This window comes from Cygnus atratus, chromosome 19, assembly GCF_013377495.2.
Source record: "Cygnus atratus isolate AKBS03 ecotype Queensland, Australia chromosome 19, CAtr_DNAZoo_HiC_assembly, whole genome shotgun sequence".
NCBI classification, from domain to species: domain Eukaryota; kingdom Metazoa; phylum Chordata; class Aves; order Anseriformes; family Anatidae; genus Cygnus; species Cygnus atratus.
This window is the reverse complement of record NC_066380.1, coordinates 10,339,280-10,353,011: the sequence shown is the minus strand read 5'-3', so window position 1 is coordinate 10,353,011 and position 13,732 is coordinate 10,339,280. Positions and strand designations below refer to the sequence as shown.

Genomic DNA, 13,732 nt, shown 5'->3' with positions numbered 1-13,732 from the left:
TTCGTTCTACCAGATTGATACCACATTTGTAACCCAAAACCATGCACAGCACAAGTACTTGAGGGAAGGCAGGGTGCTCACCCATAACCAGCGCTTTCTGCGAGACATAGCTGATGTGGAGGTGTTTACATGCCCACCGTTCTCTTCTTCCCTGTGTGGGTCAGCAGTTAGAGGGCACCGAGTGCTGCTGCCTGAGCTGTTTTCTCCACCAAGCATGAGGGTGGAAGATGTGGCTGTGCCCCTGCGGGTCCCATGGGTGGATGATCTGCGAGGAGGTGATGAGAGAAGGATGATCTGTGGTTTCAGGCAATGGGCCACGTTTGTACCCATTGCATGAATGCATGTGTAGATTGCCTCTCAGAGTAGAGCTGGGTAGGCACAAGTAACTTTAAAGCTGCTATTCATTTATTCTTGTGCCACAAAGTTCAGGTGGTGCCTGGGCATTGTTCTTGCTACCAGAAACTGTTCTACCAGGGCAATGGCTCTCTCCCACGCCATCTTTCTGATCTCTCCCAAGCTGCCCAGTGCTTGTCACCGAGGATGTGAGCCGGGATCTCTGGCATTGATCTCCACCATTGCTGGCTTTCCTGATACGACTCAAATAGTTCTCAGATGCTCCCAGAAAGCTTGAAATAAATCCTTGCCATGGATGCGTTTTTAGCTAAGAGTTAAAATCCTTGCAAAGCCTCAGACTTCTTTTGTTGTTGTTTTTCTTCCTTGCTCCTCTACTAGGAAAGGCGTTTCATAAGGCTCTTATTACAGCTCCATGCAAGCTTGCAGTGTTGTTGAAGTACTTAGAAGTAGGATGAAAATCTCTTGGGTTTACAATTTCAGGATTTAAGTCAGCCTCTAGAGCTGGTCCAGTAACTCTGTGGGCTGCCTGAATTTCTGGGGAAGTTTTGGTTGTTTTTAAGAAACAGTTATCACCTTTTTGAGGACTTGGGTACTATATTATAATATATTGGCTTATTATCCTTACTTCCTTCAAATTCCTCTGATTTAAAACCCAAGTGCTAAAAAAACTTCATGTTTTACTCCGTAATTCTTCTTTATTGTCTTTTAGAGATAGGGAAATTAGTAGCAATATTTTAAGTGATTGCCAAAATGTATCATAGCTGTAGTAAGCTTCAGTAAGAAAAGTCAGTGGAGGTGAAAAATGACATTGAGAGTTTGCAGCTCTTCCAGAGATCGGCTCTCCAGCACTTCTCCTAGGAGAGAAATGGTGTGAGCAAGGGGAGAGGAAAGGCAGTCCTTGAAGGGATGGATGTTAGCCCAGCAACAAGAGGTAGGTTTTTTTTTTTCTTTTTCCAAATGCCCACATCTGAGCTCTTTGCCTTTAGACCCCCATTTGTCACAGGAGAGAGATGAGTGCTTGTAGGGTGTGAGTCACTTGCAGAAATGGAAATGGCTCTACTGGAATAAGAGAGATGGCACCCTCAGCTCCCTCCCTGTGAAGGGAGACAAAGGGGAGCAGTGCTGATGCCTTTGTACCATCAGAAGATGAATTCCACCCAAGCTGATGGGCAGGGTGAGTGGCTGTGGGAGGAGCACAGAGGAACTGAGCTTTGTGGGAAAAAAAGCTCAGAGTAGCTTGAGGAGCACCAAAACTCGTAAGCTTATTATTTTTTACTGGCAAGATGACCTGCAATAGGAGATGCATGAGCTGCAGAAGAGGGGGTCCCCCATTCTGCCTCTGACACTCTGCCTCTGATGATGTTCAGGCTGGTTATGTGCTGGTATGTGTTTGTGAGTGCATGTTGATAGTCGTAAGGAGAAGTCAAGGGGGAGAAGAGTGAGTGTGTGTGTGTGTGTGTGTGTGTGTCAAATGGTCGTGTGTCCTATTTTGTCCTCTAACTTTTATCACCCAGCGGTAACAAGCTTGAACATCTTCACTGCTGTAACAAATGTACCTTTCAAACCAGGCTTCTTTAAGAATTGCCCATTATATGGGATACAATAAGTCAGGCTAATTTCAGTCAAATCACAGTATTACAGCTATGCATGATGCAGGATTTTGAACATTTATTGTAATCTACCCTGTTTTTTTATGTCACTTCAACTGCCATGGAGATCAAATAGGTCATGTAGTGGTTGTAGACAGAGCTTGTCATTGCATTTCTGTGTAAGCACTTCATAACAAGGCAGAAAGTGCTGACTGCTGAGACACCAAGATTATGAAAATAACGGGTGCATGAGAATGTCTTGACAAACCGCCTGGTCAGCTTTGTGCGGTCCCCAAACCTGAAGCTAAGTTCCAGGCTATATTCCAAGGACCCAGAAAGTCGCTTGCTTTTTCCTCCAGCTACTCTGGAGCCTAGTAAAAAGCAAGATATTTTTTCCATATGACTTGTTTTTGTAAGTTTATTTCTACAAAATAACAAGTATTGCAGGCTCTCTCTGAGGTGTTTAGCTTTTTTTCCTTAGTCCATTAAAGTCATTTAAGTCCTTTAGCTGTGCTATCTTCCAGGGATAACAGCTGATATTTTTAACTTGCCTTTCATTAGCAAAGGTTTTGATGATCTGTGTTTTAGTTCTTCAGCTATTTCTGGAGTGTTCAACATCTTGAAGTGTTGGGCTCGGTTTCTTTTCATCTTGTTTCTATGTCGTAAGCGTTGAATTTTTACTTAATCTCCAGATATTTAAGCATTTAGATATTTCTTCTTTCCTTTCATCATTCAGTTGCTACTTATCTGTTCTTAAAATGCAAATACTGAAGCCATGAACAACAGCAACCTTACATAAAGTTCATTTGAACAACCCTTATTCTTCCCCAATGCAGAGTAATGCAGTACCGTAAATTGGATCTCCTCGGGGAAGTTTTGTCTATTGAAGTGTTATTCATAGTCAAAGCTAAATATAATCTAGCAGACTACAATAGTATCTGTCTTTCTCCTCTCATTTATTTAATAAAGATTATGCTAAAGAGAATACTTTCTTCCTTCTTGGAAAAAATATCAGCAGGAAGGTTTGAGAGTAGGTTTCAAACGAATCTTCTTTTCCTTGTGTTAACTGATGGGAGTGTGCTTTCGTCCTCAAAAGTAGTCAGAGCGAACGTTGAAACATATTAAATGCCTTTTTTGCAAAGCATCAAATGAGCGTGGGAAGACACCTGGCTTCCCACAAGTGGTGTTCCAGTCGGAGTGCTAAGACTTCGGGGTGCAGCTGCCTCTCCAAGCTTCCTCTCACAGGCTTACCCATGGGATCATGTGTATGTCATATTCCCTAGCATGGGATCATGTGTATGACTGCAACAGATGCTCCCGTGGGCAGGGTCACACTTAGGATTGCCTTCATGCTCATCTGCCCTCCCAGGTTTTCTCTGGGGGTATGTGAGCTGATGCTAGTTTTCCAAGAGCATCTTTTGGCGATGTTCCCTGCAGGCTTTGTTCAGCACTTCATACAGTGCCCTGCTCTTTCCCCTCCAAAGCCAGTCCCTGCTCTGCTGCGTCCTCCCCAGGACAGTCTGGCGCGTCTGTGCGAGCGCTGAATGCACCCAGTCTGTTTGCTTTATGACAGTCCTTGTTTGTACAGTGCAGGTGATTGCCTCAAACATTGCTGTGTCTGCTTTGTGGCCAGAGTTCGCACATATCCCTTGCTTAGTCATGTGGCACAAAATGAAGATGTAGCTGCTCTTTTTTTTCCCCCCTCCTGTCCTGGGAAATGGCCGCCTGCAGATGCTTCACTGGGACCATTCAAGTTGCATGTTCACGATGAAGCAGGACTGACTCACTCTTCTGGCTGGTTCCTTAATGGTCAAACCTTATTCTGAGCTTCTCTGCTTCTTTTTACTTTAAAATGTGTGTCCTAAGCTACTGCTGTTTCATTTCATACAGGTATTTTTTTAATTCCCTTTGGGTCTTTTCTGTCCACTGCTCCCCAGCAGCTGTTTGTCCTGAATCCTTACCCTGCTTAGGCCGTGCTAAATTACATCAAAAGTTAGTTATGGATTAAAGGTCAACTGAGAGCAATCTGCTGCAGCTGTAATGGGCTTCTGCTGTGACCCCTGCAGGGGCTGTATGATTCACAGTATCAGTGCTCCTGCCAGAAGAGCAAAGAATTGCTCGCAAAAACACTGTATGAGGAACCTGCCCTGCCTGGAGGTGTGTGGGCAGGTCTGTCCCAGCAATTCCTGACAGCCCAGTGCCAATAACATGGCCTCCGCAAGCTCTTCCCCTTCACTCTCCTCTGGGGCAGGTTGCTACTGTACTAATTAAAGTGACTGGTTTGAAAATAGGCAAAGGGTGTTAGGGTTGCCGTCCAGTGACCCTGTGTCTGGCCCCAAGGAGGGAGGGAGGCCCACACGCCTCACTCGTGGCCAGGCACACAGGAAGGCCAAACCAAATCGTAAATGCCAAAGTTGGGTTTTATTAAAAAGAAAAACTAAAGCAGGCAACTCTTCAAATCCCAGAATGATCAACCTGCTGCTTGGGTGAGACAGAATAAAAATAAAAAGGGTTTGAAAAGAGGAATTACAGTGGGAAATACTTCTCCTTGCAGGCAGACCTCTTGCCTTGGGTTCCTGCTCGCTGCAGCACCTCCAGCCCCTGACTTGCCGAGAGGGCTGGGGTCCCCTGGCAGGTCCTGGTCACCCCTGGCTGCTGCCCGCTTGGCTGCATGGCCTCCCAGGGCCTCTGCTGGCTCATGTATGGCACCACGGCCCCTTCTCCCTCCCACCAGGCTCCTGAGGGAAGGAGAAATCTCCCTGGGGGCTGCACCTGGCCCAGCTGGTCCCTTTTATAAGTAACACAGTGCAGTGATAGAGAGCAAGGAAGCAAAAGGAACGCTGTCTGTCAGAGAGTCCAGGCCTGCCAGTTCTTGTCTTTGTCGCCTTTTCTATAGTTTCCTAAATTTTTAATAAGGTCTCGTATTGCATGGATGGAGAAGGGCCTGTTAGAGATTGCCCAGTGTCTGCTTGCTCTTGGGAATCCCATTTTTGCAGCCAGGCCATGCATCAGGGTCATTGTTTTGTGAATTGCTCACCGATGAGTAATGAGGGTGAAATCTGTGTCTGGAGCTTTCTCTGTTCAGTATAATTTTTACACAGTCTTGAATTGGATATTTTGTGTATATTTGGTAACATACCTAAACCTTATTGCTGTGTTTCAGAATGTGACCTGTGCCACCACCTCTTTTACGGACCTGGCAGAAATCGTGTCCAGGATCGAGCCAGTGAAAGCCCCCGTGGCAGACGGTGAGTCGAGGGACCCGGCCGGTGCTGCGATGCAGCAGGAAGGGCAGCACGATGGGGTTGGCCGCTTCATTGCTTTCTTTCACCGGCCCGTGCTGCGAGCTGTGATGTGTTTGAGGGCTGGCTGCTGCTGGCTCTGGTGTCAGTCGTGGGCTGCCTCCCCTCTGCTTGGGTGAGGGTGGGACTCGGTGCTCTTGCCGTGGTGAGACATCGCTGCCAAGCGTTACTGGCATGGTCTGGTGTGCTTTCCTGGTGGGAGCAATCCTTTTTCCAGTTAGCCTAATTCTGAGTGAAATAGCACACACGTGTCAGCTCTCACAAAGCTGAGCGCTCATTCCTCCTCGTGCTGGCTTTGGTCTTTGGTCCGTGTCCTTTTGAAACGAGATGAGGGCGATTTAAAGATTTGACTGAAGGATCTTTTTGTGCTACTTTGAATCAAATCTGGAATGACTCACTGGCTTGATTGCTTTATGTACACTGCTATTACAGGGAGCACTAATGAACTAATGTGGAACAGGAATGGCTCCTGCACTTTTACGTGGCGGCACTTGAGAGCTTTGTGCCTCAGACATGTCCTACGGAGCAGCTCCCTGTAAATATCACAACCGAAGACTCACTTAACAGGATCAAACAGAGCTTTGGAGGCCTGAAATCTCCAAGCGTTTTACCAGTGCCGGAGCTTTTTATAAACAGTCTCTCCCCCTCCTCCCGATTCTTGTTCTTGCAGAGGAAAATCTAAAGTTAGCAGTCCTTCCATCTGTGACTGTTTGTAGAGATGTCCCTGTGGTAATTTGAAATGCTAATTGCAATCATATGCCTTATGAAGAAAATATTAATCAAATGTCTGAAACAGCCATTGTGAATAAGATTGAAGAATTCATGTAACATGGTTATTTAAGGCATCGGCGCCGAGTCCTGCTGAGACTCAACCTGTGTGGTGTGATAGGTCTTCCTCCGTTATACCTTCTGATTACTCGCCCTGTTAGGAAGATTTTCTTTTTGCTAGGTGAGGCCATTAAACACGAATAAGTAACTTTCAAGAAGTAGGTATGGCAAATTTTGGCCTAAGGAGGGGCATATGGATGGGGTATTTGGGATGCAAGGGACATGTGCCCTGTGGTCCTAGGAGACACTGAAGTGTTTGTTGTAGGCTCCGGAGGAGGGGGGAGAATGGCAGGAGAGAGCTGTGCATATGGACAGCGGGTCTTGGAGGAGTCTGGTGTTCATGTTGGGGGTGACTTCATGTGGTACCTGCAGGATCTGTGCCTGGTTTTGATGGGCAGTGGCCGTAAAGGCGTTCCCTGAACGTGGCACTGTCCTCGTGCCTCTTGCTGAAGAGGTGACCGGAGCTCGGCAGGAGGGCGACTGCTGCCCTGGCAGTGGCCCAGTGGCTGTTGGGTGGCTCCTCACGTGTGCTGGTGAGCCTTGGGATTTGTCTGCTGGTGAAGATGGTCTGACTGCATTTGTCCTGTGCAAGTAATAAGACAGGGTGCTTCCTTGTAGCATGTATATGAACTGGCAGTGTCAAAAAAGGTGAAACTTTTTTTTTTCTCCGTGGAAATCCCTCCCTGAGTGAGATCTCAGACCTCAGGGACTGTAGAAGGGCTCTGCCTGTCCTGATTGTGTACTGCAGGTCTCAGGCTGGATGAATTCTGTCGATAATTTTGTTCTAAAAATGAAAGGAAGAAAAAACTTCCCTGCCTTTTCTCCTAAAGAAGAGTTGGCTTTAGATCTGGAGGCTCTGCCAGCCTGTGCCAGTCCAGGGCCATTCACCCTTTGTACTGACATTTCCCCCCTTCTCCTGGGCTTTGTAGTCAATCAGAATGTAACAGACGTTCTTTCACTCTTGAACAAACTGAGGAAAATGATTAAAATAGTTTAAAAGGTGGGGGGAGAGGGACAGGGGGACTGTCCATCAGGAAGAGGTGACGAGAAGGAAGTCACTTATGCTCTGTGCTGGACCCAGGGTACCTGTGCCCTCTGAGTGAGCATGTGGGGAAACATATGTAGGAGAACAGAAGCTTGTTTTCACAGTTGAGACGCTGCAATACTTGTGGCTGTGTTTCAGTTCTGCATCACAACACTTCTGCAAATCACTTACTCGATTGGGATTTTTGTCTTTGTTCAGCTGTAATTGCATTTTGCACAGCTGCGGCCTCGGCCAGCACAGCGCGGATGCCGTCCTCCGAGGGAGGCTCAGCCGCAGCTCTGGTCGTGTCCCCAGCCAGGAGGGTTTGCTGAGGACTGAAGTCACGCACACTCTGGGCAATTTCCACAGCAGGTTTCACTTGCCATTTTCTGAAGCAGTAATCACAAAATCATTTAGGTTGGAAAAGACCTTGAAGATCAAGTCCAACCCTTAACCTAGCACCGCCATGTCTGCCACCAAGCCGTGTCCCCAAGCACCACATCTACACGTCTTTTGAAGACTTCCAGTTATGGTGACACAACCACTTCCCTGGGCAGCCTGTTCCGATGCTGCACAACCCTTTCAGTGAAGAACTTCTTCCTAATATCCAACCTAAACCTCCCCTGGCACAACCTGAGGCCATAATGCTTCAGGCCGCCCTCGTGGCCCTGTTCCTTGGTGTGAGGTCGGGTAGCACACTCACTGCATGCGATGGCTGAAAGATACCAAGTGGTGTAACAGAGCAGTTTAGCAACAGTCACTTGGAAAAAGTACTTGGGGAAAAAGGAATGTCAATCTTGGTTTGAAACACCTGGTTTCGCAATACAGCTGAAGCAGGAGACATCCCAAAACCTCTCAAGGGAGAGGGTTATTGGGCACTAGGTTACCCTCTGTGTATTTACTGCTTAAAAAGTCCTATCGAAAAGCACTCATGCACATCAGATTGCGATGAGCTACCAGATTCATTGAGTTACATCAAAGCCCATGGGCGTTACTGAAACAGAAACCCTCCAGACATTCAGCACTGATTTTCTTCAAACGTGGTGCGTTGCCTGCAGAAATCAGGCTAATAAGAAATGCCAAAAGCTACAGAATCACAGAACAATTCGTTGGCATGAGAAGTGGTTGTGTGACCTTCCAACTGTAAGCACGCTGCCTCCACTACCAGTGGGTTGGGGTGCCTCTCCATGGTGTCATCTCTTCGCTGGCTCTTTAAGGTCAGGATTGTCACCTTTTGGTGGTGGGAGCAGCTAGCATGCTACTGAGTGCTTTAAATATAAGGGATGTCAACAGCTGTTGGCTGTTGTGACAGCCTTGCCCATGCGTCTCTCTTTGTGTTTGGTTAGGTTAGCTCCTCTATGGGCTGAAGTGTTTGGGTGACGGTGTGCTGAACGGGGCAATCAGGCCTCCGTCCTGCCTGATGCTCCTGGGGGGCTTGGCAGTGAATGGGCAAGGCTGCTCGGGGCTGGAGCTGTTGCCCCTTGAGCCCCAGTCTCAAGGGGGACAAAGGAAGATGATGCTCAGGGAGCGCGGGTGAGACCACCACCTGCTGTCCTCGAGTACCTGGAGTTACTGTGAGAGGGACATGAGAAGGGACAACCCTCTCCTGGTCTTAGTATCTGTGTAAAGACCAGTTAGATGCTGAACAGTGCTTATAAAATCAAGGGATTTGGGTTTAATTGCAGTCAGTTTTATTGGAGCTGTAAACTGCAAACTGTTGTTTGTGCTATCTCTTGCTGTTCAGGTGAGCGTCTGGTTTCTCCAGTGTGTTTTTATCAAAGATTGTCAGCGATGCTTTTAGTATAAGCTAATGATGATTCTCTGAACCAAAGGAAAAAAAATTGACCAAATGTCTTGAATCCTAATGTTCTAGCAGTTGGGTGTAGTTATCATGTTTGAAGAAAATGCTGTGGAACAGACTGTGCTGTTGTCTTCAGCATGGAGCAGATGCTATTGACTGTTCCCAAAAGAAATACTTAATCAAGAAGCCAGTTTAAACAGAAACCACTTTTTTCACTACCGAGCCGAAAAACAGGTATTTCTTCAGCAACTGAAAGTGCATGTGAATTAACTCATGAAAATGTCAGAAAACAGTCTAAATGAAAAAAAAAATCTGCCATTTTTAATGCATTTAATTGCATTCTGAAATTGCCAGAACCTGTGCAAATGACAGGTGGCCCTCTCCAGCTTGCTTCGCTTTGCTGTGTGCGCACACTGGCTTCGCGCTTGTTTGGGAGGGGGCTCAGCAGCGGCTCCTGGTGCACTGAGAGGTCCGTCGGGACTCATGATGGGCAGCTGCCCCGGTGCCCCGGTGCCATTCGTTGCTGTCGAGTGTTGAAGTGATGTGGGAGAGTCGATCCTGTCAGTGAGTGGCCCTTGGTGTCTGCTGTACAGCCCTGGAGTGATCTCCAGGCTCTGGAAGACGCGGTGACTCTGCGCTGATGTGTCGGGGCTTTGGTGCTCAGGCCTGGGCGCTCGGCATCGTGTCCTGCTGCTGGCTGCCCTGGCCGTCGGCACGGCGGTGTCCTGCCCGACAGCGGGGGCGAGGGGTGAAAGCTTTGCTGCGGCATGGACGCTGCTCAGGCAACTGCAGCAGAATACAGGGAGGCGAACGTGTTGGGAGGGGGAAAGCAGGCAGCAAAAGTCAATGAGGACATGTTGAAAGTGACAAAATTCAAAAGTTTATTCCAAGTGAACAGGAATTTGTCTTAAAACTGATATCCTAGTGAGGCTGACAGGAAGGCAAGGAGAGGTGAAGAGAGAAATCTGAAGATTCAGCCAGCCGGAGTGGGGGACATAGGTGGCAGGGGCGCTGGTAGCATCGCCGAGCACCTGGCTTTGCCAGAGGTCTCTGCAGGAGGTACGGTTGCATTTAATTTGTAGCTGGCACTAGCAGTTCTTGGCGTGACGATGTCTGGCCTCTGAGAGACCAGAAGAGTGATTATCGTGTACTTGGTAAAATTGTGACTGATCGAATCTGCTGCCACCTTTCACCTCACGTCTGAGATGTCCGTGCATCTCTATGGAGAAAAGCCTTTTGCTGGGTTTCTCCTTTAACCTGACCTTATCCTACTGGCTGTGTACAGCTCTTCAAACCACAGCAACCAGGCTGGGGAAAGGATGAAGAGGACCCCACACGTTCAGTCTGCTAGAAGCTGCTTGATGTCACCTACCATGCACTGCAGGCGGTTCGGCCCCCCCTCGCAGCACCCCTTGCTTTTAGGAGTGGTGATGCCATTGCCGAGGCGGTGTTTGGAAGAAAGGTGATGGCTTTTGTTTTTTAACTTCAGCACAGAAGCTGCTGATCAGGACTGAAGTAGAAGCAATGCTGCTCAGAGTTAGATGAAGGCACAGGTCAGGTTTTTGAGCTTCCCTTGATTACGATAATCTGTGAGATTGCCAGAGAAAGCAGGTGATTGTTCCCTGTGGGGAGGAGGGGAATGTAAATGTCACCGTTCCCTGTGGACCAGAGATTGTGAGACACATAATTATCACTCTGCGGTGGCGAGCATTTGGCACCAGAAGAGCTTGTCGTATGTCTGCAAGTCCGTGTTTCCAGCGGGTCTGCCACAGCCGTGTCCAGGAGTTAGGATGTGTAGCTCCTAGGCATGTCTTCTGAAGGTATTTCACAGGTCTGGTCTGGGCTGACCAGCAAGAGGCGGTGACTCTGTGAGCAGCATTCCCCAGGGAGCGGGAGCATCTCCCCCCGACAGCGCCCACCAGGCTCACGTGGGCAGTTTGGCTCTCGCTGCTTTTGCTGCAGGCTCTTTAGATTGTGGAGGGCCGCAGGACACAGCTCGCACGCAGGACATGGCTTGAAGCTTGTTCTGTGATCTGGCTGGAGATGTGATGGATGCTTGGGCAGTCCCAGCTCACTGAGCTGCTCAGGGCTGGCCAGCCGTCACCCTGCCCTGCGCCGGTGCTCAGCAGACACAGGTGTCATTCCTCTTCCAGCCTTCTCTGCCTCTCCAAATGCCTATTAACCAGTGTTTTTTCTCTCTTCTGTCTTTAGATGAATCAGACTACCAGACTGAGTATGAGGAAGAAGTTCTGGACAGCCAGAAGGATGATTATGTGAATTTCATAAGCAGCCAGGTTGAAGAAGACTCTGACTCGGTACGCGCTGCCCCGGCAATAGGCTGTGCGGTGGGTATGAGGTCGAGGTGTCAGGAAGGATTGCTCAGAGAAGCACGTAGAGGGGTGTGCCGAGGAAGACTGTGCAGAAGTTTTTCTGTGCAGTTCAGGCACTAAAGGACATGTGCTGTTCAGGTGGGCAGTCTGCAGCGGTGCCGTGTGGGGCAAACGCGGCCACGTCGTGTGAAGAGCCCAGGGCTTTGTGGGTTTGGTCTCAGGGTGGGTCAGGGCTGGGGCGCATCGGGCACGAGGAGGCTGAGGGAGCTGCTTCCTTCAGCTTGGAGGAGAAGAGGCCGAGAGGGGACCTGCCTGCCGTCTTCAGCTGTCTGGAACTGGGTGCTTATAAAGAAGACGGTGTCAGAGATGCACTGCAAAAAGACAAGAGGTGGCAGGTGCAGCTTGCAGTAAGGGAAATCCTGACTGCATGCAAGGAAAGGTGTCACAAAAAGCACACCTGGGTGTTGCAGTGGGGTGTGCAGAGATGGTAGAAACTCCAGCCTTGTCGATACCCAAAAACCAAATAGAAAAGGCTCTGAATGACCTGATCTGGCATTAGTTAGCCCTGAGTAGAGCAGGAAATTGTATTATATTTCCCGAAAGTCCCTTACAACCAAAGTTATTTGATTGTGTGGGAGCTCAGGTCCACCCTGAGGAAAACCTGCACCGTGAGGCCAGGCAGTTGATGTTGCCTACAGCCTGAAGGGTCGTACTCCTGCCCTTCTTACTCCAGCTAGAGTAGCCAGCAGGTTTAAAAGCTGAAGCTGCCTGTCGTGTTGGAGATGAACTGTTTTTTCAGTGGAAACGTGAGTAGTTTGGGAAGGCTCCTAGCCTGGGCAGCTGCCAGTGTGAGGATGTAAGGTGGCTTTGGTGTTCTGAGTGGGGAGCTGAAGCGATGGTGTACAGATTTTTGTTTGCTGGGCTGATCTCTAATGGGTAATGCCTGATGGACAAAAGAAGAGATGAGGGAAGAGGACAGATTTTATCCAGCTCAGGGAGGACACTGAAGAATGAGTTTGTGCTTTTTTTTTTTTCTCCTTCAGGATGAAGATATGCAGATAAGAAAGCGCAAGAATCTCCCAGACCTGGACTGCCAGGCAAGAAGCATGGGAGAGCTGGGCTAGCGCTCAGAAGACTGACAGCTACATCCCGTCCATACTGCAACTTTTATTTATATGTATTTAAAAAAAGAAAGCAACTTCTAGTTGACATTAAGTAAGCTTTCGTCCTTCTCCAGGCAGGGTATGAGGCATTCAGCTGCCAGCACTAAGCACAAATACCCGCATCATGCCCAAGTCCCTGTGCCACTTGGACCTCCGTGAAGGGTGGCTGCCTTGTGCCGTGCTCCTTTGTACGGGTGCCAGAATGAGCGGCTGTTTGTTAATCACTCTGAGACTGACAAAGTAGAAACGTGGTGGGAACGTGCAGTCAAACGCTGCCTTGATTTTTGCTGCGGTATGTTCCAGTTACTGTTTTTACTGTGAAGGCCCAAAGAATAACTGGACGTCATCCAGCAATGTACTGAAGTCTGTTGCTGAGAAGGCTCCGTGCAGCAGCATTAGAGAGAGGAAGGGATTTTGTGGATTGCAGCATCATTGCTTTCTTTTCATATGAATCAGGTAACTGTGTAATCAACTCCTCAGTGACTTTTGATCAGGTACTTGTGAGCAGTGCTCTGACAGGAGCCAGTCTGAATGTATTTGACTTGAAATCTGAAGCCAAGAAATCAATTGACATGAACACTAGCTATCTAGCCTGTATCCTCAAACCATCAGCAGAACATTTACTGACAAATCATAGTGCTGACACTTGCCAGTGAACTCTGGAGCCACTACTTGGCTGTATTTGCCCTGAAAAAATAAAGGTATTCTACTGGATTGAAATGTCTGCGTGGTTGTTGCCAAGTTTCTCTTTGTGGGACCCAATGCTGGTAAATTTATGCTGTTTATTGACAACTGGTTTTGAGCACAGAAACCTGCTTGAACTTGACGGAACTGTAGCCACCAACATTGAGACTTCCCCATCCTGTGCTCGGTGTGGGATGTTCTCTCAACTTGTGAGTGAATGCTGAAGTCCCGGGGAATGTAGCAACAGCCTAAAGAACCCAACTTGCCTCTGCTCATGTCTGACTTGTAAAGAAATGTGTGTTGTTTTTTTTATATTTCTAACTCCAGTGGGAATCACTCGCTATATTAAGTATTGGGAAGAAATCTCCAGTGCTCTCCCCACACCCTCCCCCTGAGGTCTGCAGCAATCAGTGTGAGTTGGGCCATGTTCAGATGTCCCCTGGTGCTTGCTCTTCTTGTCCCACATCTGTCGTTGCTGATAGCTCCACTTGGCTGGATAAATTAAGCTAATTCTTGCTTTATGTGAACTCTTTGGCTCAGTGCTAGCTCTAGGTGCCTTGAGGGGATTTGTCATCCAACCAGAGCACTAAAGACAGTCCTGAAAGCTGCCTCCTGTGCTGAGCTGTCCTGGCCCTCTGATGTGCATCAGCAGCTGGT

General features: G+C 48.3%; 1 protein-coding gene across 3 annotated transcripts in view; it reads left to right on the top strand.

The window, feature by feature from the left end:
- PNPLA7 (patatin like phospholipase domain containing 7) overlaps window positions 1-13,105 on the top strand; it is a 125,881-nt gene extending 112,776 nt beyond the window's left edge. For all 3 annotated transcript variants that reach the window (XM_035564594.2, XM_035564596.2, XM_035564597.2), the window contains 3 exons: window positions 5,107-5,191; window positions 11,110-11,213; window positions 12,272-13,105. In XM_035564594.2, coding sequence (XP_035420487.1) covers window positions 5,107-5,191; window positions 11,110-11,213; window positions 12,272-12,352 — 270 coding nt within the window. In that variant the 3' untranslated portion in view covers window positions 12,353-13,105. The remainder of the gene's footprint in view (window positions 1-5,106; window positions 5,192-11,109; window positions 11,214-12,271) is intronic.
- Window positions 13,106-13,732: the final 627 nt, after the last annotated feature.